Source organism: Triturus cristatus, chromosome 2_1 (assembly GCF_964204655.1).
Source record: "Triturus cristatus chromosome 2_1, aTriCri1.1, whole genome shotgun sequence".
Classification (NCBI taxonomy): domain Eukaryota; kingdom Metazoa; phylum Chordata; class Amphibia; order Caudata; family Salamandridae; genus Triturus; species Triturus cristatus.
Window position 1 is genome coordinate 9,465,133 of NC_140581.1, and position 22,733 is coordinate 9,487,865.

Here is a 22,733-nt window from a genome sequence, read left to right on the forward strand (position 1 = left end):
AAGAAGATTGTCCTGGGTAACCGAAATCCATGTTATAAATTTTTGTCCTGCTTATAAGAAGACAAGGTCTAAGTGTGTTCTTCAGTTCTGTAGGAACATGGGGATATGTAACTATATCGAGGTTTTCAGACTACTTAAGTATGAAACGCACCCATTAATTGTAGCCGTCACCTCCAAATTCTTATTTGCGATGTGGTGTATTCGTAGAGGCATCATAAAGGCTAACCAATTGGTTAGTAATGTCATAATGGCCTCCGATTAGATTAACTATGGCCTAAATCACCATATCTATTTCACTTGGGGAAATTATCTGAAATCTCTGTATACTTATCTGTTCTTAAATGATTTAATTTCTAAATTATATTTTTATTTGCATAGACTGTAAATGTTTTTTTATGGTCTTAAACAATTGTCTTGGCTTTTGGTAACCCTTATAGAACTGTAGAATAACATTTTACTTGGTACCAAATACTTTTTCTATATACTGTTATATGTTTATAACTGTCGTCTTGCAACTTTTGTAATATTGGGTAATGTTTTAACAATCTGTGCTTTTATGACTGTAAAGCCAAAATAAAGTATTTTGACTGACTGTTATCATTGTAGTACTGCTATTGATGTTCTGTGTCCTCCAGATAGTGATAAGATGTTGCAAAAGCATTAGTCAGAAATTGAGAGGGATGATTACTACAAAATTGGTTAATAAAATGCAGAACATTGAGGAGAATGCATGCACATTCATGACTACAAGAAAAAGGGAAAGTAAGGGAATAGATGAAAATTCAGCTAAAGGGGGAAATGGGATAATGAATGTAGAAATTGGAGAAGGCCTGCTCATGTCAATGCAAGCATCAGCAAAGACTCAAGAAGGCCAGTCAAAAAGGTGGTGCCAATACTGTAAAAGTAAGACTCACTGGTTTAGTGAGTGCACCAAGAAAGGAGGGCAAACTCCTGCCACTGCAGCCCCTAAGGCACCTGCGCCCCCTAGTACAGTCAGCAGTGGTAGTGCGCCTCCCAAGGCATTAGTTGGGTTAACCTTGGGAACCGAGGGGAGTGACGACTTAGTCGGCACACTCACTCAGGCCGTCCTTGTCTGTACAGGGGATATGGATATGTCCCCTGACGCCAGTCCCAATACTTTGGGCAAATACAGACAGACACCTTTGATCAATGGAAAAGTGGCTCAGGCCTACAGGGACACTTGTGCCAGTGTCACCATGGTGACACCTAACTTTGTGGACCCTGGACAGATCATGCTAGGTACCAATTACCTAGTGACCAATGCCAGCAACGTCACTACCAATCACAGTATGGCAGTTGTTGATTTCTCCTGGGGAGGGGTAAGTGGCCCGAAAAAGGTTGTGGTTAGTTCAGACCTCCCCGTAGAATGTCTGTTGGGCAATGATTTGGAAACGTCACAATGGTCAGAAGTGGAGCAGAGGACTCACATGGAAATGTTAGGCTTGCCAGCACATGTCCTTGCTGTGACCAGGTCACAGGCCAAAAGATGCCCCACTGAACAGGTGCTGGATCCTGGAAGAACGGACCAGACACCTTCCAAGAAAAGGAGCAGTAAGGGTAAGGCTTCGCCTTCCCCCTTGCCCCAGGTCGTGGATCAAGTCTCCGAGGAGGCTGACCTTAAAGAACTGAGGGAAACTGAGCCGCAAGAGCTTGAACCTGGTCAGGTTGAGTTTCTGGGCTCAGGGGGACCCTCCAGGGAAGACCTGGGGAAGGCACAGTTAGACTGCCCCTCACTTGAACCCCTCAGGCAGCAGGCCGCTGCTGAGGCTGCCGGGAACGCCACAGGTACCCACAAAGTGTACTGGGACGATGGACTCCTGTACTCCGAGGCAAGAGACCCCAAACCTGGTGCGACCAGGAGGCTGGTCATCCCCTTGTCTCTGAGAGGTTTCCTTCTCACCTTGGCCCACGAGATTCCCCTTGCAGGTCACTTAGGCCAGAATAAGACTTGGGACAGAATTGTTCCACACTTTCACTGGCCCCACATGTCCGAAGATACGAAGGAGTTTTGCCGCTCCTGTGTCACTTGCCAAGCCAGTGGTAAGTCAGGTGGCACGACAAAGGCCCCCCTCATTCCACTACCGGTGGTGGGGGTACCCTTTGAACGAGTGGGGATCGACATTGTCGGACCAATGGAACCCCAGACAGCATCAGGGCACAAGTTTATACTGGTGGTGGTGGACCACGCCACCAGGTATCCTGAAGCTATTCCCCTTAGGACCACTACAGCACCTGTGGTGGCACGGGCCCTACTTGGAGTGTTCTCCAGAGTGGGCTTCCCTAAGGAGGTCGTCTCAGACAGAGGTGCAAACTTCATGTCGGGATATCTGACTGCTATGTGGAAGGAATGTGGTGTCAACTACAAATTCACCACACCCTATCACCCACAATGCAATGGGCTTGTTGAGAGATTCAACAGGACCCTAAAAAGGATGATTCACGGACTACCTGAAAAGCTTCGGCGGAGATGGGATGTCCTGATACCCTGCCTCTTGTTCGCCTACAGAGAGGTCCCGCAGAAGGGGGTTGGCTACAGCCCTTTTGAGCTTCTGTTCGGACATCCTGTAAGGGGACCCCTTTGTTTGGTAAAGGAAGGATGGGAGAGACCTCTCAGAAAGCCGGCATCAAACATTGTGGACTATGTGCTCGGTCTCCGCTCGCGGATGGCGGAGTACATGGAAAAGGCGTCTAAAAACCTGGAGGCGAGCCAAGAATTACAGAAAGCTTGGCACGACCAAAAGGCTGTCCTGACTGTGTACCAGCCTGGACAGAAGGTATGGGTGCTGGAGCCAGTGGCCCCAGCAGCACTCAAAGACAAATGGTCTGGGCCCCACACAATCATTGAGCAAAAGGGAGAGGTCACCTACCTGGTCGACCTGGGAACTCCCCGGAGCCCCCACAGGGTGCTCCATGTAAACAGGCTCAAGGCATATGTCGACAGGGAGGGCATGGGCTTGCTCATGGCCACAGATGAGGGACAGGAGGAGGAGAGTGACCCTCTCCCAGACCTGCTCTCTCAGAACCCTGACGATGGATCAGTAGATGGTGTTGTCTTTTGTGGCAGCCTCTCTGGACATCAACAGAAGGATTGTAAACAGGTTCTTCAATCCTTTCGACATATGTTCTCTCTGACACCCAGTCAGACCACGTGGTGTACCCATGAGGTCGACACTGGGGACAGTCTGCCCGTAAAGAGTAAAATCTATCGGCAACCTGATCATGTCAGAGACTGCATCAAGACAGAGGTGCAGAAAATGTTGGAGCTGGGAGTCATTGAACCCTCGGACAGCCCCTGGGCTAGTCCCGTAGTGCTCGTGCCGAAACCTCACACCCAGGGCGGTAAGAAAGAGATGAGGTTTTGCGTGGACTACAGAGGTCTCAATGCAGTCACTAAGACTGACGCCCACCCGATACCAAGAGCAGACAAACTTATCGACCGGTTGGCCTCGGCCAACTACTTAAGTACGTTTGACCTGACAGCTGGGTATTGGCAAATCAGGTTAGCTGAGGAGGCCAAGCCCAAAACAGCATTTTCTACCCCGGGTGGGCATTATCAGTTCGTGGTAATGCCCTTTGGTTTGAAAAATGCACCTGCCACCTTCCAAAGGCTGGTGAATCGAGTTCTCACTGGGTTGGACGACTTCTGTGCGGCGTATCTGGACGATATCGCTGTCTTTAGCTCCACCTGGGAGGATCACCTGGTCCACCTGAGGAAAGTGTTAGAGGCCCTGCAGAAGGCAGGCCTCACTATCAAGGCCACCAAGTGCCAGATAGGGCAGACACAGGTTGTATACCTGGGCCACCTTGTAGGTGGAGGCCAGGTTCAACCATTGGAGAGCAAAATACAGGCCATCCAGGACTGGGCTCCTCCAACCACCCAGACTCAGGTTCGAGCTTTCTTGGGCCTGACTGGTTATTACCGGAAATTTGTCAGAAATTATGGATCCATTGTGACCCCGCTAAACGACCTGACAAGTAAAAAGATGCCAAAAAAAGTTCAGTGGACAGCAAGCTGTCAGAAGGCATTCGATGACCTAAAGCAGGCCATGTGCACAGCACCTATCCTAAAGAGTCCAGACTACTCCAAACCATTCATTGTCCAAACAGACGCTTCGGAGCTGGGTGTGGGAGCTGTTCTATCGCAACTGAATTTTGATGGTCATGACCAGCCCATAGCTTTTATTAGCAGGAGGCTGACCCCCAGAGAGAAGAATTGGTCAGCTATTGAGAGGGAGGCCTTTGCTGTGGTTTGGGCCCTGAAGAAGTTGAGACCATACTTGTTTGGCACTCACTTCAAGATTCAGACCGACCATAAGCCCCTCTTGTGGCTAAATCAAATGAAGGGTGAAAACCCCAAACTACTTAGGTGGTCCATTTCCCTACAGGGGATGGACTTCACAGTGGAGCATAGACCTGGCACTGATCATGGCAATGCAGATGGGCTCTCCAGGTATTTCCACTTAGAGCAAGAAGACTCACCTGGTCAAGGTTAGCTTATTGTCCCAAAGTTTGGGGGGGGGTCATGTAGGAGAGTAGGGTCTGCAATCCTATGATCACCCAGATTTTTTGCTTTTGCTTCATTGGTTTACGACTTTCCCCGGCTGTGGGCCTGCCAATCAGACCCACAGCCTAGCTGTTCTCTCTCGAAATTAAAACACATGTACATTAGGTGCATCCACTAATTGGAACTGGGCCGCCTTGTCAGTCCCTGTCTCAGCATACCACAGGTATCCAGGGCATCGGTGTACCCAGGGCCTACCAGGGGCTGAAGCATGTATTATGCCACCCCTGGAATGGCCGCCCAAATCTGACACAACTGGCTGCACGACAGCTGGGGCCACGTGGTGTAATCACCCGTTGCTGTAGGTGTAGTATTCCTACACCTAAACCATAAAATGGACACATGGGTTCCTATCAGTCACTCCTATAGCAGGCCTTATCAATCCTGAAGGCAGAGTGCAGGGAATCATGTGGGACGGTGCTCTGGCGCGAGCTGAGCCCGTCGACGGCTTGCGGAACCAAGTCCTAGTAGCCGTTCCATGGTGACGCGGGCCAACTACTTTTAAGGCATTATAATCCTTGCGGTTATTTGCTAACTTTGGCATCGCATCACCTACACATGTCGAGTAAGGTGTCATACGAATGGGAATACGAACCCTTCACCAGTCCTGGCGACGGGGTTAGCATTCCCCCCTTTTAGAGGGACACGACATGGAAGTAACCTTGAACCCCGGTTAAAGTTGACTCAAGCCTCAGCATCACAAAATGGATGCTGCCACCAGACACAAGTCTGACCTCCTGCTGCTGGGGGACCTCCCAGCCAAGGGAGCTTGGACAAAGGGTTTCCTGTCGAGGGTGGTGTTAGCACCATCCCAGACAGGGTTTGTGTATTCCAGGTAGGCAGGGCTGAAAGGAAGGTGATTGCAAGTGGCACCCCGGTGCTCACTGTGCATAGCCCGGCTCAAACCAGTTTCGGGGGCACACCAGCCCCTGAGCTGGCGCGAAGCCGGACAAAGGATAGGGGTGTAACCACCCCCCTCCTGGCTCCACCCATAGGTAGAACCTAGTCACGGGCCAGCCCCTTTTCTTAGAATAAAGGTAGGAGCGAGTCCCCTTCCCAAATTGGATAATCAGATAATCGGATAACTCCGAATCACGAACCACTTTCCACGAAAGGAACTCTTGACTATTTCTGAAGACTCTCCCTTGTGGCTAAGGAGTAGCCACCCTGCACCAGCAGGCACCACCTAAGCGCTTGCGGTTTGCTGCACGTCTCTCCTACGGATCACGACTGCCCAGCTCGACGAGACCCAAGTCCCTGCCATCTCTGACCTCTTACCTACCTCATCAGCCCAGCTGAGAGCCGTAGGTGTGACGAGACCTGCGGGACCGGCTATCTTCAGAACCTGCACGACGCTTATCTAGCACGCCCACCGAGGGACCCTCGAGTGAGTGCACCTAGGGTTGGAGAAGCCCTAACCCTGAGCAGCTCCAGCATCGAAGTCTGTCTCCCCAGCATCCACGAGATCTGCGTGGGGGCCCTTCCGCTCCTTGCTGTTCACCGCGTTGTCCGACCACTCGCCGACCGGCTTGTGGCCCTCTTCACGACGCTCTAAGATTGTTTTGCACCCCCGGTCTGGTTGCTCCAGACTGGCTCTTGCTCCCCTTCAACAGAGGAGTACCACGGACCCTCCTGGTCCACTCCCGACGCCATCTTGACTCCCCCGCTTGGGTTGCCACTGCCAAGATCCGCTGCCCCTTCCTGGGCCCAGCATCATCGACAGCAGACACCTTCGTGGGACAGCTCGCCCTCCATCCTGGTCGCCGCCGCGCCTCCTGGTCCGAGGAACAGCCGAGTCCGACGTCACCCACTCACCTGGTCGAGGTGACTTCAGCCGGTACCCTCCTGGTACCCACACGATCGCTGGCTAGCGGTTGAGATCTGAGTCCCCTCTGCTTTCAGGTTTCCTTCATCACCGATCCAGGCTTGGATCGCTCTGAACATCGTCACTGGTCGCCTGCCAGCAACTTCTTCTTTCAGGCTCCTGAGACTACAACGAGGACTCCCGACATCTTGCCGAACTTCACACAGCCGCAGCCTCTGGGCTAGGTAACTCGAGCATTTCAGTGCTCCATCGCAGGTTCGCTCTACAAGTGTCCAGTTCCTTTTTCGTTTAGTCTCACTGATCGGAACACTCCGGAATCAGTACCTCTAGACTCTAACCATTCGCATTTTCACTGTTAGTGTAGATGGTTTCTCGTGCCCTCGGGCATTTGTGTAAATTGTGCAACTGAAGTATTTTCTTAAGAGTTTTGTAGTGTGCTTAGCTCCCTGACTCATAAAGAGCCAGGGTAGTCTTGTTATAAATAAATATCCTTTTATTTTCATAACAACTTGTGTGGTGTCCTTTCACTTGGTGTTCAAGGGGTATATGTGATGGTAAACAGCTGGCTTAACACGCCCTCTAGAGTTTAGCCTAAGACTGCTCGTATCCAGGCTACTAGGATAGCTGGTCTATAAGGTTGACTTACAACCAATCATCAATAAGGGTCGTTTGGAATGATACACAGTGATCACTAGAATAGTGAGCACTACATATCAGGCCAACTTCTCACATTGGTGGCAGCGGTGGGATTTGAGCTTGCTGTTGTTTTACCACGCACGTATCCTAAGAATATCGCAGTGAAAGATCACATAAGTACCCAGGTACATATAACTTAACTTAGAATACTCCGAGTTCTACTGAACCGGCTGTTGTAGTGTAACAGGGCTTAGCACACCCTGACTACAACTCTTAGCAAGGGATCAGTAGGTAAACCCATAGTGTAGGTAGGTGCAACACTTACACCTCACTAGAAAAGCATGTCGGTCCACGGAGAGTCTGCAGGGACTCCCTTAGTGGGCAGTGACCCTCCACAGGTCGTGTCACGATATGCAACTCTTAGCTTCAAGGAGATGAGACAACTGTGTGCCTCCAGGAAGCTAAACCAGGGTTCTAACCCTACCATCGCAATACTGATAGGTCTCTTAGAGGCGTACGATGCTAGGAGGTCCTCTAACCCAGGTCCCCCCAGTGCAGATGGGAACATGCCTCCCTTAGAGGGAACCCTCGGTGACCTCGACCTCCACACAGAGGAGGAGGACGAGGACGAGTTATCGGGAGACGAAGCAGACAAAGGTCCAGTGGTAGTCGGCAGGCTTACAAGGACCAACTTAAGCAGGCATGAGAATGGAACTGGGGGAGCCCCGGGCCCACGCTCAAGCAGGCTTAACCTTGGGAACGGACGAGCTAGGTCTCTCTCCAGAGGCTCTGGCAGATCGGTTCATACACATGTCTCTCAGGCATCTTCTCAGAGGGGAATGACTTCCCCTCAGAGGAGGGAGCATGAAGCGAAGATGCGGGAGGTCAATCTGAGGATCGAGCGGGAAGAACTTGCCCTCGCCAAAGAAAGACTTGCCTTGGCCCGAGAGCAGAAATTAAGTGGGTTAGATCCCACTGGTGGCAGCAGTCTCAATAGAGAGAAAGACAGGGGTATAGACACTAGACACCTGAGTAAAATAGTGCCCCCCTTTAAACAAGGGGACGACATCCACAAGTGGATAACTGCCTTGGAGAGGGCCTGCACTGTCCAGTGCGTCCCCCCAAGTCAGTGGGCAGCTATACTGTGGCTTTCCTTTGAAGGTAAAGGAAGGGACAAGCTCCTCACTACAAGAGCTGAGGATGCTAACAACTACCAAGTCCTGAAGAACACACTGATTGACGGGTTCGGCTTAACCACGGAACAGTACCGGGTGCTGTTCCGGGACACCCAGAAAATTCAGTCTCAGGAATGGGCTGACTTTGTCGATTGTGCCACTAAGGCTTTGGAAGGCTGGTTGCTGGGTAGCAAGGTTACTGATTACACAGGATTGTACAATCTTATCATGCGAGAACAGATTTTAAACAACTGTCAGAACCAATTGTTGCATCAGCACCTTGTCGACTCGGATCTGACCTCTCCCCAAGAATTGGGAAAGAAGGCAGACAGATGGGTCAGAACAAGGGTCAAGCAGAACCAGAATCAAAACCAGGGTGGTCAGAAGAAAGCAGACCAGGAGGGTAGTAACAAGAACGAACAAAATGACCAGAAGTCTTCGACAGGTCCCCAACAAACCAAAGAGGGTGGGGGTCAGGCTTCACAGAAGAAGAAGACTCAAGAAGGCCAGTCAAAAAGGTGGTGCCAATACTGTAAAAGTAAGACTCACTGGTTTAGTGAGTGCACCAAGAAAGGAGGGCAAACTCCTGCCACTGCAGCCCCTAAGGCACCTGCGCCCCCTAGTACAGTCAGCAGTGGTAGTGCGCCTCCCAAGGCATTAGTTGGGTTAACCTTGGGAACCGAGGGGAGTGACGACTTAGTCGGCACACTCACTCAGGCCGTCCTTGTCTGTACAGGGGATATGGATATGTCCCCTGACGCCAGTCCCAATACTTTGGGCAAATACAGACAGACACCTTTGATCAATGGAAAAGTGGCTCAGGCCTACAGGGACACTTGTGCCAGTGTCACCATGGTGACACCTAACTTTGTGGACCCTGGACAGATCATGCTAGGTACCAATTACCTAGTGACCAATGCCAGCAACGTCACTACCAATCACAGTATGGCAGTTGTTGATTTCTCCTGGGGAGGGGTAAGTGGCCCGAAAAAGGTTGTGGTTAGTTCAGACCTCCCCGTAGAATGTCTGTTGGGCAATGATTTGGAAACGTCACAATGGTCAGAAGTGGAGCAGAGGACTCACATGGAAATGTTAGGCTTGCCAGCACATGTCCTTGCTGTGACCAGGTCACAGGCCAAAAGATGCCCCACTGAACAGGTGCTGGATCCTGGAAGAACGGACCAGACACCTTCCAAGAAAAGGAGCAGTAAGGGTAAGGCTTCGCCTTCCCCCTTGCCCCAGGTCGTGGATCAAGTCTCCGAGGAGGCTGACCTTAAAGAACTGAGGGAAACTGAGCCGCAAGAGCTTGAACCTGGTCAGGTTGAGTTTCTGGGCTCAGGGGGACCCTCCAGGGAAGACCTGGGGAAGGCACAGTTAGACTGCCCCTCACTTGAACCCCTCAGGCAGCAGGCCGCTGCTGAGGCTGCCGGGAACGCCACAGGTACCCACAAAGTGTACTGGGACGATGGACTCCTGTACTCCGAGGCAAGAGACCCCAAACCTGGTGCGACCAGGAGGCTGGTCATCCCCTTGTCTCTGAGAGGTTTCCTTCTCACCTTGGCCCACGAGATTCCCCTTGCAGGTCACTTAGGCCAGAATAAGACTTGGGACAGAATTGTTCCACACTTTCACTGGCCCCACATGTCCGAAGATACGAAGGAGTTTTGCCGCTCCTGTGTCACTTGCCAAGCCAGTGGTAAGTCAGGTGGCACGACAAAGGCCCCCCTCATTCCACTACCGGTGGTGGGGGTACCCTTTGAACGAGTGGGGATCGACATTGTCGGACCAATGGAACCCCAGACAGCATCAGGGCACAAGTTTATACTGGTGGTGGTGGACCACGCCACCAGGTATCCTGAAGCTATTCCCCTTAGGACCACTACAGCACCTGTGGTGGCACGGGCCCTACTTGGAGTGTTCTCCAGAGTGGGCTTCCCTAAGGAGGTCGTCTCAGACAGAGGTGCAAACTTCATGTCGGGATATCTGACTGCTATGTGGAAGGAATGTGGTGTCAACTACAAATTCACCACACCCTATCACCCACAATGCAATGGGCTTGTTGAGAGATTCAACAGGACCCTAAAAGGGATGATTCACGGACTACCTGAAAAGCTTCGGCGGAGATGGGATGTCCTGATACCCTGCCTCTTGTTCGCCTACAGAGAGGTCCCGCAGAAGGGGGTTGGCTACAGCCCTTTTGAGCTTCTGTTCGGACATCCTGTAAGGGGACCCCTTTGTTTGGTAAAGGAAGGATGGGAGAGACCTCTCAGAAAGCCGGCATCAAACATTGTGGACTATGTGCTCGGTCTCCGCTCGCGGATGGCGGAGTACATGGAAAAGGCGTCTAAAAACCTGGAGGCGAGCCAAGAATTACAGAAAGCTTGGCACGACCAAAAGGCTGTCCTGACTGTGTACCAGCCTGGACAGAAGGTGTGGGTGCTGGAGCCAGTGGCCCCAGCAGCACTCAAAGACAAATGGTCTGGGCCCCACACAATCATTGAGCAAAAGGGAGAGGTCACCTACCTGGTCGACCTGGGAACTCCCCGGAGCCCCCACAGGGTGCTCCATGTAAACAGGCTCAAGGCATATGTCGACAGGGAGGGCATGGGCTTGCTCATGGCCACAGATGAGGGACAGGAGGAGGAGAGTGACCCTCTCCCAGACCTGCTCTCTCAGAACCCTGACGATGGATCAGTAGATGGTGTTGTCTTTTGTGGCAGCCTCTCTGGACATCAACAGAAGGATTGTAAACAGGTTATTCAATCCTTTCGACATATGTTCTCTCTGACACCCAGTCAGACCACGTGGTGTACCCATGAGGTCGACACTGGGGACAGTCTGCCCGTAAAGAGTAAAATCTATCGGCAACCTGATCATGTCAGAGACTGCATCAAGACAGAGGTGCAGAAAATGTTGGAGCTGGGAGTCATTGAACCCTCGGACAGCCCCTGGGCTAGTCCCATAGTGCTCGTGCCGAAACCTCACACCCAGGGCGGTAAGAAAGAGATGAGGTTTTGCGTGGACTACAGAGGTCTCAATGCAGTCACTAAGACTGACGCCCACCCGATACCAAGAGCAGACGAACTTATCGACCGGTTGGCCTCGGCCAACTACTTAAGTACGTTTGACCTGACAGCTGGGTATTGGCAAATCAGGTTAGCTGAGGAGGCCAAGCCCAAAACAGCATTTTCTACCCCGGGTGGGCATTATCAGTTCGTGGTAATGCCCTTTGGTTTGAAAAATGCACCTGCCACCTTCCAAAGGCTGGTGAATCGAGTTCTCACTGGGTTGGACGACTTCTGTGCGGCGTATCTGGACGATATTGCTGTCTTTAGCTCCACCTGGGAGGATCACCTGGTCCACCTGAGGAAAGTGTTAGAGGCCCTGCAGAAGGCAGGCCTCACTATCAAGGCCACCAAGTGCCAGATAGGGCAGACACAGGTTGTATACCTGGGCCACCTTGTAGGTGGAGGCCAGGTTCAACCATTGGAGAGCAAAATACAGGCCATCCAGGACTGGGCTCCTCCAACCACCCAGACTCAGGTTCGAGCTTTCTTGGGCCTGACTGGTTATTACCGGAAATTTGTCAGAAATTATGGATCCATTGTGACCCCGCTAAACGACCTGACAAGTAAAAAGATGCCAAAAAAAGTTCAGTGGACAGCAAGCTGTCAGAAGGCATTCGATGACCTAAAGCAGGCCATGTGCACAGCACCTATCCTAAAGAGTCCAGACTACTCCAAACCATTCATTGTCCAAACAGACGCTTCGGAGCTGGGTGTGGGAGCTGTTCTATCGCAACTGAATTTTGATGGTCATGACCAGCCCATAGCTTTTATTAGCAGGAGGCTGACCCCCAGAGAGAAGAATTGGTCAGCTATTGAGAGGGAGGCCTTTGCTGTGGTTTGGGCCCTGAAGAAGTTGAGACCATACTTGTTTGGCACTCACTTCAAGATTCAGACCGACCATAAGCCCCTCTTGTGGCTAAATCAAATGAAGGGTGAAAACCCCAAACTACTTAGGTGGTCCATTTCCCTACAGGGGATGGACTTCACAGTGGAGCATAGACCTGGCACTGATCATGGCAATGCAGATGGGCTCTCCAGGTATTTCCACTTAGAGCAAGAAGACTCACCTGGTCAAGGTTAGCTTATTGTCCCAAAGTTTGGGGGGGGGGTCATGTAAGAGAGTAGGGTCTGCAATCCTATGATCACCCAGATTTTTTGCTTTTGCTTCATTGGTTTACGACTTTCCCCGGCTGTGGGCCTGCCAATCAGACCCACAGCCTAGCTGTTCTCTCTCGAAATTAAAACACATGTACATTAGGTGCATCCACTAATTGGAACTGGGCCGCCTTGTCAGTCCCTGTCTCAGCATACCACAGGTATCCAGGGCATCGGTGTACCCAGGGCCTACCAGGGGCTGAAGCATGTATTATGCCACCCCTGGAATGGCCGCCCAAATCTGACACAACTGGCTGCACGACAGCTGGGGCCACGTGGTGTAATCACCCGTTGCTGTAGGTGTAGTATTCCTACACCTAAACCCTAAAATGGACACATGGGTTCCTATCAGTCACTCCTATAGCAGGCCTTATCAATCCTGAAGGCAGAGTGCAGGGAATCATGTGGGACGGTGCTCTGGCGCGAGCTGAGCCCGTCGACGGCTTGCGGAACCAAGTCCTAGTAGCCGTTCCATGGTGACGCGGGCCAACTACTTTTAAGGCATTATAATCCTTGCGGTTATTTGCTAACTTTGGCATCGCATCACCTACACATGTCGAGTAAGGTGTCATACGAATGGGAATACGAACCCCTCACCAGTCCTGGCGACGGGGTTAGCATTCCCCCCTTTTAGAGGGACACGACATGGAAGTAACCTTGAACCCCGGTTAAAGTTGACTCAAGCCTCAGCATCACAAAATGGATGCTGCCACCAGACACAAGTCTGACCTCCTGCTGCTGGGGGACCTCCCAGCCAAGGGAGCTTGGACAAAGGGTTTCCTGTCGAGGGCGGTGTTAGCACCATCCCAGACAGGGTTTGTGTATTCCAGGTAGGCAGGGCTGAAAGGAAGGTGATTGCAAGTGGCACCCCGGTGCTCACTGTGCATAGCCCGGCTCAAACCAGTTTCGGGGGCACACCAGCCCCTGAGCTGGCGCGAAGCCGGACAAAGGATAGGGGTGTAACCACCCCCCTCCTGGCTCCACCCAACAGGTAGAACCTAGTCACGGGCCAGCCCCTTTTCTTAGAATAAAGGTAGGAGCGAGTCCCCTTCCCAAATTGGATAATCAGATAATCGGATAACTCCGAATCACGAACCACTTTCCACGAAAGGAACTCTTGACTATTTCTGAAGACTCTCCCTTGTGGCTAAGGAGTAGCCACCCTGCACCAGCAGGCACCACCTAAGCGCTTGCGGTTTGCTGCACGTCTCTCCTACGGATCACGACTGCCCAGCTCGACGAGACCCAAGTCCCTGCCATCTCTGACCTCTTACCTACCTCATCAGCCCAGCTGAGAGCCGTAGGTGTGACGAGACCTGCGGGACCGGCTATCTTCAGAACCTGCACGACGCTTATCTAGCACGCCCACCGAGGGACCCTCGAGTGAGTGCACCTAGGGTTGGAGAAGCCCTAACCCTGAGCAGCTCCAGCATCGAAGTTTGTCTCCCCAGCATCCACGAGATCTGCGTGGGGGCCCTTCCGCTCCTTGCTGTTCACCGCGTTGTCCGACCACTCGCCGACCGGCTTGTGGCCCTCTTCACGACGCTCCAAGATTGTTTTGCACCCCCGGTCTGGTTGCTCCAGACTGGCTCTTGCTCCCCTTCAACAGAGGAGTACCACGGACCCTCCTGGTCCACTCCCGACGCCATCTTGACTCCCCCGCTTGGGTTGCCACTGCCAAGATCCGCTGCCCCTTCCTGGGCCCAGCATCATCGACAGCAGACACCTTCGTGGGACAGCTCGCCCTCCATCCTGGTCGCCGCCGCGCCTCCTGGTCCGAGGAACAGCCGAGTCCGACGTCACCCACTCACCTGGTCGAGGTGACTTCAGCCGGTACCCTCCTGGTACCCACACGATCGCTGGCTAGCGGTTGAGAACTGAGTCCCCTCTGCTTTCAGGTTTCCTTCATCACCGATCCAGGCTTGGATCGCTCTGAACATCGTCACTGGTCGCCTGCCAGCAACTTCTTCTTTCAGGCTCCTGAGACTACAACGAGGACTCCCGACATCTTGCCGAACTTCACACAGCCGCAGCCTCTGGGCTAGGTAACTCGAGCATTTCAGTGCTCCATCGCAGGTTCGCTCTACAAGTGTCCAGTTCCTTTTTCGTTTAGTCTCACTGATCGGAACACTCCGGAATCAGTACCTCTAGACTCTAACCATTCGCATTTTCACTGTTAGTGTAGATGGTTTCTCGTGCCCTCGGGCATTTGTGTAAATTGTGCAACTGAAGTATTTTCTTAAGAGTTTTGTAGTGTGCTTAGCTCCCTGACTCATAAAGAGCCAGGGTAGTCTTGTTATAAATAAATATCCTTTTATTTTCATAACAACTTGTGTGGTGTCCTTTCACTTGGTGTTCAAGGGGTATATGTGATGGTAAACAGCTGGCTTAACACGCCCTCTAGAGTTTAGCCTAAGACTGCTCGTATCCACGCTACTAGGATAGCTGGTCTATAAGGTTGACTTACAACCAATCATCAATAAGGGTCGTTTGGAATGATACACAGTGATCACTAGAATAGTGAGCACTACATATCAGGCCAACTTCTCACAGTGGGGTTAGATGAATTTTGTAGAAACTATTACTTTTGCTGAAATGTTAACAGATAACAATGAGCTTGAGCAAACACTTGATATGATTTGCAAATGTATGACATGTTTGTGATTTTAACCTTATATACGAAACATTGTAAGTTTGAATTCAGTTTCTAGTTCCATGGAGCTGGCTGACCTCTAGAGCAAATTGTACTTTTGCCTGGCAACATTATCTGGGGCTTTTTTTTTAACACATGGACCTTCGACATGGAATTCCCATGGAGGAGGGTTGAATGAGAGCACGACCAACCCATGTCAGGAAATATGGAATATTGAGATGGGTGTATACACTTGGCTAGAAGGGATGGGGCAACCCCTAATTGTATGGAAACTTACACTGTATTCCTTGAGTTTCAGAGGTAAAGGAACACTTCCACTGAGCATGAATGAGAATTGTGGCACAAATATGCACATTCCGGATATGCAATAGGGGATCTTCACACTGATGGATTTCTACTGACAGTGCGGTGAGTTTACCTACACTCAGCTCATTCCCAGATGGTGCAGACTCTGTTCCCTGGTCACTATACAGACCCTGGCATTTCCTGGAGAAGAACTGTTGGACTTCTACCTGCACCCGCTAAGACAACTTTGCTGCATCAAGCTAATGAAAAAAGAACTATGGACTATTTTATGCTGGGCTCAGTACAAGGACCTTCCAGAAAAATTCAGACTGTTCACAGACACACAGGTATCAGTAGGATGGGCTATGCCCTTCTTTACAGTACAGACAAAGGTGAATGCCCACCTGTTACAGATAAGGAGGTGAGAAAGGCTTAAAATGATCAGCAGCACTCAGCTCAGCCTTATATCAATCAAGGAAGAACTGAGAGCAATCTGCCTCATGGTGATGCAGAACCGATTTGTGTTAGACCACAATGGAGGGAGGGGTGTGTGCCAACATCGGTGCTTCCTGCTGCACGTTTATACCAGGGAACGATATGGACAATGAAACATTGGTTCTTGCCATCCAAGCACTGCACCATTTACAAAGAGACATATATGAGGAGGGAGGTGCCCCTGAGGGAAGGTGGTTTTCAAATTGGGTCTCAAGGCTTTCCCGGTGGATCTCTAGTCTGTGCTTGTCGTTGTTGCTATTTTTCATTGTGTTCTTGTTTTTGTGTGAATCCAAACAATTGAGGATTTCCTGCTGTAAAACCACAGTCCTCATACTAAGAAAAATAGAAGTTTATAGGAAAGTAGTGGTTGCTGAAAGCAAGCATAAAAATAACAGGGCCCCAATAAAATAAATCAACCAGAGGGGGAATGTTAATATAGAAACAGTTGACACTGATATGAGAAACGATACATTCATTTATGTGAAGGAAATTGTGTCCTTATTAATGAATTCGCCCGTTGTGAACTCAACATAAGCCCTGACTCGCAAATGCATAGTCAAGCAAGCACTGAGCCCTACCCTGAGGTTATCAATTTACAGGTCACAAGTGGGGTGGCACATAGCCAGCCGACAAACCCACGAACACAAAATCCCAGATCAATCCACAGATAGGCATAGAAACACTATAATGGTTCAGGGGGATAGGCCCCCAATAAAGCACCCATGCCCGGAGGGGTACGCATGCTCCTAAAACAACATAAATTCAGATACCACATAAGTTAGGAACACATAGCCAATCAGGACACAGCAGACACAGCACACTCAGTGATCACGCACTCCCCATGCTGGACATCTGGACACTTTACCCACTGCCCATATTGTGCCACAAATTATTTACCAAATGAGGATCGTCTAGAACTGTTTATGGCATAGAATGAAGTGTATATAAGAACTTTTCAGATCAATTGTGAATTGGGACAGTGCTCAGACACTATGCCTATAACTGATCTCCCAACTGCAATGTTTAATTAATCAAAACTCTTCCTGTTTTGCCAAATGCCTCTTGTTTTGTTTTTCAAAGGCATTTCATGTTAAAGCAACAACGTGGACAAGGAAAATCCTTCTATACTGTCTTCATTTTTGTGACATCAGGATTCTGGGAATTGCGTTAAGCTTTACATGTCTGACATGTGGCTGTGTTCAACTACAGATACTATGTATAAACTTACCATAGTTGGGGCAGACGGGTGCCTCTCCTCCACGATTACACACCAGTTGTATCTGCGACTGATCTGAGTTGATCACACGGATATAGAATGTTGGACTGTCAATGCCGGTGTATTGGCGCCATAGATCTGCATACGTACGACAAGTACTTCCATCATGGCATCCAAATTTTACATACATGCGACTTATAATCTCTCGCTGCTGGGATACGATGGTCTGACCGGGTGCAAGGACAGCTTGATCCTAGGAGAGAAATAGGAGGGTGATGTAATGAATGCTGATGCTTGTCACTGGTAGACAACATTGTTAGCACATCTCTTCAGTCATGAAGTGAGTTTGAATTCTTTCACTGCAGCACTTGTCACTGCAGTCACTATCCACACCATTTATATATAGGTACTTGCAAACACGAGAAGTGTGAGGGAATTTTAACTGAAACTGGGCTGATCTCCCTGATATGTAAATACAAAGTATGTGCCTGCATAGATCACCAGTATAAACATCTTGTTTCCAAAAAACATAGAATTCAAATGTCCAAAATGGCTGTTCTAGGCCTGTTTCTCTATAGGTCACGACCCTAGTATCACTATTGGCATGGATACTAAAAGATAGAATGGGGGCATTCAAAGAAAGTTAGGAGCATGGTAAAAACAAAGTGAAGAACAAACTATGTGTAATGTAACCATCCGTGTTCCTTACCATAGGTGTTCAAAATACTGACAGCAAGTGAGAAATGTGCCACCCCCCCACAACGTGTTGCTCCTCTCGCCTCTACACTCACTCCTGCACTGTCCCTGCCTGGCTGGAGTCTAGTGATGTTGTGGCTATACACCATTAGTAATGTCCTCTATTGTTGGCATGCCTGAAACTCAGAATATCAAAACTTAGGAGATAAAGAAACTCTTAATAGTGATATGGGCATGAGTAGCAAACCATGAATGTGCGCTGATGCCTCTCCCCTACCCGCCTCCGTGAAGCACAAGAACGTGATCTGCACTGCTCCCCAGAACATGCACTGTTTCCGCATTCAACCCCTCACCCCAGACACACCCATTTTCCCCCACTGGGCCCATGTAAATGGAGCAGTATGCTTAGGCCAGAACCAGCCTCAGCCCCTCACTTTCTATGTCAGAAACCTGCCTCAGACGCCTCAAATTTAAAGCATTACACCTGCCTTTGCTTCCTTAGATTCCAGGTATTAAAAACTCTATTATTGTAAAACTACCCAATCTAAACTGGACACCACTTTCATTACAGCTACTGACGCCTGCATCAAGTGAAGAAGCCCCAATATGTTATATGCATTTGTAAAGTGCACTATCACTTGTGAGGCAATCCTGGTGCTAAGCAGGTGTGTGCGTAGCCCTGCCTACGGTAGGTTGGTTCATCACCCGCGAGGGTACCCTGGCGCTGAGCAGGTGTGTGCGTAGCCTTGCCTATGGTAGGTTGGTTCATCACTCATGAGGGTATCCTGGCACTGAGCAGGTATGTGCGTGGCCCTGCCTATGATAGGTTGGTTCATCACTCGTGAGGGTATCCTGGCACTGAGCAGGTGTGTGCGTAGCCCTGCCTATGGTATGTTGGTTCATCACTCGCGAGGGTAGCTGGCGCTGAGCAGGTGTGTGCGTAGCCCTGCCTACGGTAGGTTGGTTCATTACCCGCGAGGGTAGCTGGCGCTGAGCAGGTGTGTGCATAGCCCTTCCTATGGTAGGTTGGTTCATCACTCGTGAGGGTACCCTGGTGCTGAGCAGGTGTGTGTGTAGCCTCGCCTATGGTAGGTTGGTTCATCACTCATGAGGAAATCGTGGTGCTGAGCAGGTGTGTGCGTAGCCCTGCCTATAGTAGGTTGGTTCATCCACCGTGAGGGTAACTGGCACCAAGCAGGTGTGTGCGTAGCCTCGCCTGTAGTAGGTTGGTTCATCACCCGCGAGGGTATCCTGGCACTGAACAGGTGTGTGCGTAGCCCTGCCTACGGTAGGTTGGTTCATCACCCGCAAGGGTAGCTGGCGCTGAGCAGGTCTTTGCGTAGCCCTGCCTATGGTTGGTTGGTTCATCACTCGCGAGGGTATCCTGGCGCTGAGCAGGTGTGTGCGTAGCCCTGCCTACGGTAGGTTGGTTTATCACTCATGAGGGAATCCTGGTGCTGAGCAGGTGTGTGCGTAGCCCTGCTTACGGTAGGTTGGTTCATCACCCGCGAGGGTACCCTGGCGCTGAGCAGGTGCGTGCGTAGCCCTGCCTACTGTAGGTTGGTTCATCACTCGTGAGGGTATCCTGGTGCTGAGCAGGTGTGTGCGTAGCCCTGCCTATGGTAGGTTGGTTCATCACTCGTGAGGGTATCCTGGTGCTGAGCAGGTGTGTGCGTAGCCCTGCCTATGGTAGGTTGGTGAACTGTAAAGCCAGGTCTTCAGCTTTTTGCAGAATTCAAGAAGAGGGGGAAAGGCTCTGTTGGAGTGGGAGTCTGTTCCATGCTTTAAGAATGATCCTGGTTGTATGTACTTGTGCGAGTGGGAATCCTGCAGAGCAGGCCTCAGTTGTGCAGTGCCTTGAACGTGTGCGTTTGGAGTTTGAACGGCCCACGTTCGTGTATCGGGAGCCAGGGGAGCTCCCTGAGCTCTGGTGCGACAGGAGTTCTGTCTGTGAGGTTGACAATGAGTCTGGCTGAGGAGTTCTGGGTGGTTTGTAGTCTTCTGGTGAGGTGCTTGGTGATCCCGGCATAGGGGTGTTCCCATAGTCCAACTTGCTGGTGACTAGGACGTGCAAGGCGGCTTTTCTTGTGCTGCTTGGAAGCCATTTGAAGATTATTCTCAACATCTTCGGGGTATGGAAGCAGGACGCAGTGATGTCATTGACTTGTGTGATCAAATCCAATTGATGATTTCAAGGTTCCTGGCATGAGTGCTGGGTGTGATTGTGGGACCGAGTCAGTCAGCTGCCAGTTGAAATCCCATGGAGAGGTTTTCTTGCAGAAGATCACTACTTCTGTCCTGTCAGTGCTACGCTTGAGACACTTGGATTTCATCCAGTTAGCGACTTCGGTCATGCAGGCTGTGAACTTGTTTCTTGTTTTAGGGATCTTGTCCGAAAGGAAAAAGTATGAGTTACCTGTATTTGGCCTAGGAGAGGATGTTGATGTCATGTATGTGGATGGCATTGGCCACAGGGATTTGGGATATGTAGAAGAGAGTTGGGCTGACGGACAAGCCTTGAGGTATTCCACAGACGAGTTTGCGGTGTTCCAAGAAGTAAGGTCCCAGGATGGCAGCTTGTGTTAAGAAGGAGCAGATCCAGCAGAAAGTGGGTCCTCGGATGCCAATCTTGTGCCGATGACTGATGAGGCTGGGGTGAGAGACCCTGTCCAATGCTGCAGGGAGATCCGGGAGAATGATGGCTGCCGTGTCTCATCTGGCAAGAATCATGCAGATGTAGTCTGTGGTGGTGATGCGTGTTGTTTCTGTACTGTGAAAGCTTTCTCACTTAGACCAGATACCACTTCAGCTACTGATGCTTGCAACAGATGAGGAATACCCATGTAAGGAAAGATACATTTGAGCTTTCACATCATGTACAATGCATCGCAAGTCTCTTTCATGAAGGTGGGAATCCATGAAACCACTTAGGCGTTTTACTTTAGTTGATGCGGTTGGTAGGCACTGTCTCTCAAGAGACTAGTAGCCTGATTATGAATTTGGTGGTGAGGGAGTTGGGCGGCACACCACTGCTCCTCTCCCACATCACCAAACTCTATCACCAACCGGATTACAAGTTGTAATTTTGGTGGGCAATCCTGTGGCGGCTGACCCATGGTGCTGCCTTTCAAAGGCTCATAGGAGAGCTTTTGAAAGGCACCGCCATGGGACCGCCACAGCGAGTTCCAGTATGGCACTGGCTGCAAAGTCCATGCCATGCTGAAACAGGGGTGCATGTACAGAGGGGAGCACACCATGTGCCCCAACGCATGAATCCAAGCTCCCCCCTTTGTTTCCTCACCGTCACACTTTTTTATGGCTCGCTCACTGCCATGAAAAGTGTGGCAGTGAAAAAACTAGGTGTATACTTTGCGGTGCCGCAGGGGCACTGGAAGCATATTGTGAGCCTCTGACTGCCGCGCCAACGCCAGGGGTCGTGGATACCTGGTGGTTGTGGCAGTTTATGGTGGTCTGACTAACGCAGTCGTAATACGGTGGTCAGACGACTGCTGTGGCAGACCCCGCACAGCCACCGTGGGTTTGGTGGTCTTTGGACCGCCAAACTCATAATCAGACTCTCGGTAATTAAAAAGTCATTGTTTAGCTGCTCGAGTCAAACACAACCCACATTGTGCTGCTGTTGGCACATGTTACGGTTCCTTCTGTAGCATTTCAGTCTGTGGGAGTGGAGGACAATCTGTTTTTGGTGTTTGCCTGTTAACACTGACAAGGCTAACTTATTTTCAAATGGGTTCTTAATTTGTAACCATCTGCAGGTTTTGAAAATCCACCACAAGAGACCATTCTTCTTCAGCGTTGATAACAGCAGAACGCGGTGGGAGAGGACATGCCCACATGAGGTGGAGTTTATATGTGGTCAATTTTGCAAAGTTTTCAGGGAAAATGACTATAGTTTAACACTTAGCAGCCCAGGCAAGACTGAGAACACATACATGCAGTGAACCTGAGAAGACACTCAAACAAAAACGTCTTCTATCAACACAAGGGAGAAGTCACGCTGGCAGAAGCCATATAAATGTCCTAAGTATCACAAGCTTTTCCTTACAAGGAAACCATTGGCAGATCCCACAGCCTGCCCACCACAGGAAAAACCTTACAAATGTGTGGCAAGAGATGTATTAGAAAAGGTGGATATTAAAAAGGCAGAGCTAAGAAGACACCAGGTGGGTCCACACTGGGGAGGGGCCTCCTACATGCGACAAACCTTTCATTACAAACTAATGTCAGAGCTGATCTAGGTACTCACCACAATATCATCGATCTCGAGGGTCATCGCACCCAAGCAGATCCCTTGTGGTGCCTCCAAACTCAATGAAGGGGTGGGGTGTACAGGTCCCTAGTAGTAGTCAGAGGTTTGAGCATCTACATGGAGACGCTGCTTTCAGAACCACTTGCAACTTCAAGCATTGATTGGCCTTTAACCTGGTCCAAGATAGTGGCATCTGAATACAAGGCAATGCACATCCCCCCAAACCAAGATGGCACCACGCCTCAAACTGACACACCTAATGACTACCTTTGCAGCATAAATACATAGATGATGGGTAGAGACTTAGGGGCAGATATACAAGCCCCCTGCACCACCACTACGTCACTTTTCGTGATGTACTGGTGGCGCAGGGGGCTCCTCCATATTTACAAGGACAGGAAAAGCCACCCTGCGTGACTTTTCCTCTCCTTGTAAAAACGGTCCCTTCACACGCAGCACTGTGCGTGGAAGGGGAGTTCCATGGGTGTTGCTGTAGGTGTTCCCACGCAACACCCATGGAACAAGACACGTCTCCAGATTTACGAGAAATCGTAAATCTGGGGATGCCTCTGAATGCTACGTTCGAGGCACAATGAGGAGAAATGTTTTCATTTCTCCTAGTTTTTTTCCTCTTTCACTGCTGCTGCATTCTACAGCACGCATTGAAAGAGGAAAAT

The 22,733-nt window shown here is 50.3% G+C and overlaps 1 protein-coding gene across 1 annotated transcript in view; it reads right to left on the reverse strand.

Moving 5' to 3' along the window:
• LOC146863603 (uncharacterized) overlaps positions 1 to 22,733 on the reverse strand; it is a 286,828-nt gene that overhangs the window by 220,460 nt on the left and 43,635 nt on the right. Inside the window, exon 3 of the mRNA XM_085627624.1 lies at positions 17,103 to 17,343. Coding sequence (XP_085483750.1) covers positions 17,103 to 17,343 — 241 coding nt within the window. The remainder of the gene's footprint in view (positions 1 to 17,102; positions 17,344 to 22,733) is intronic.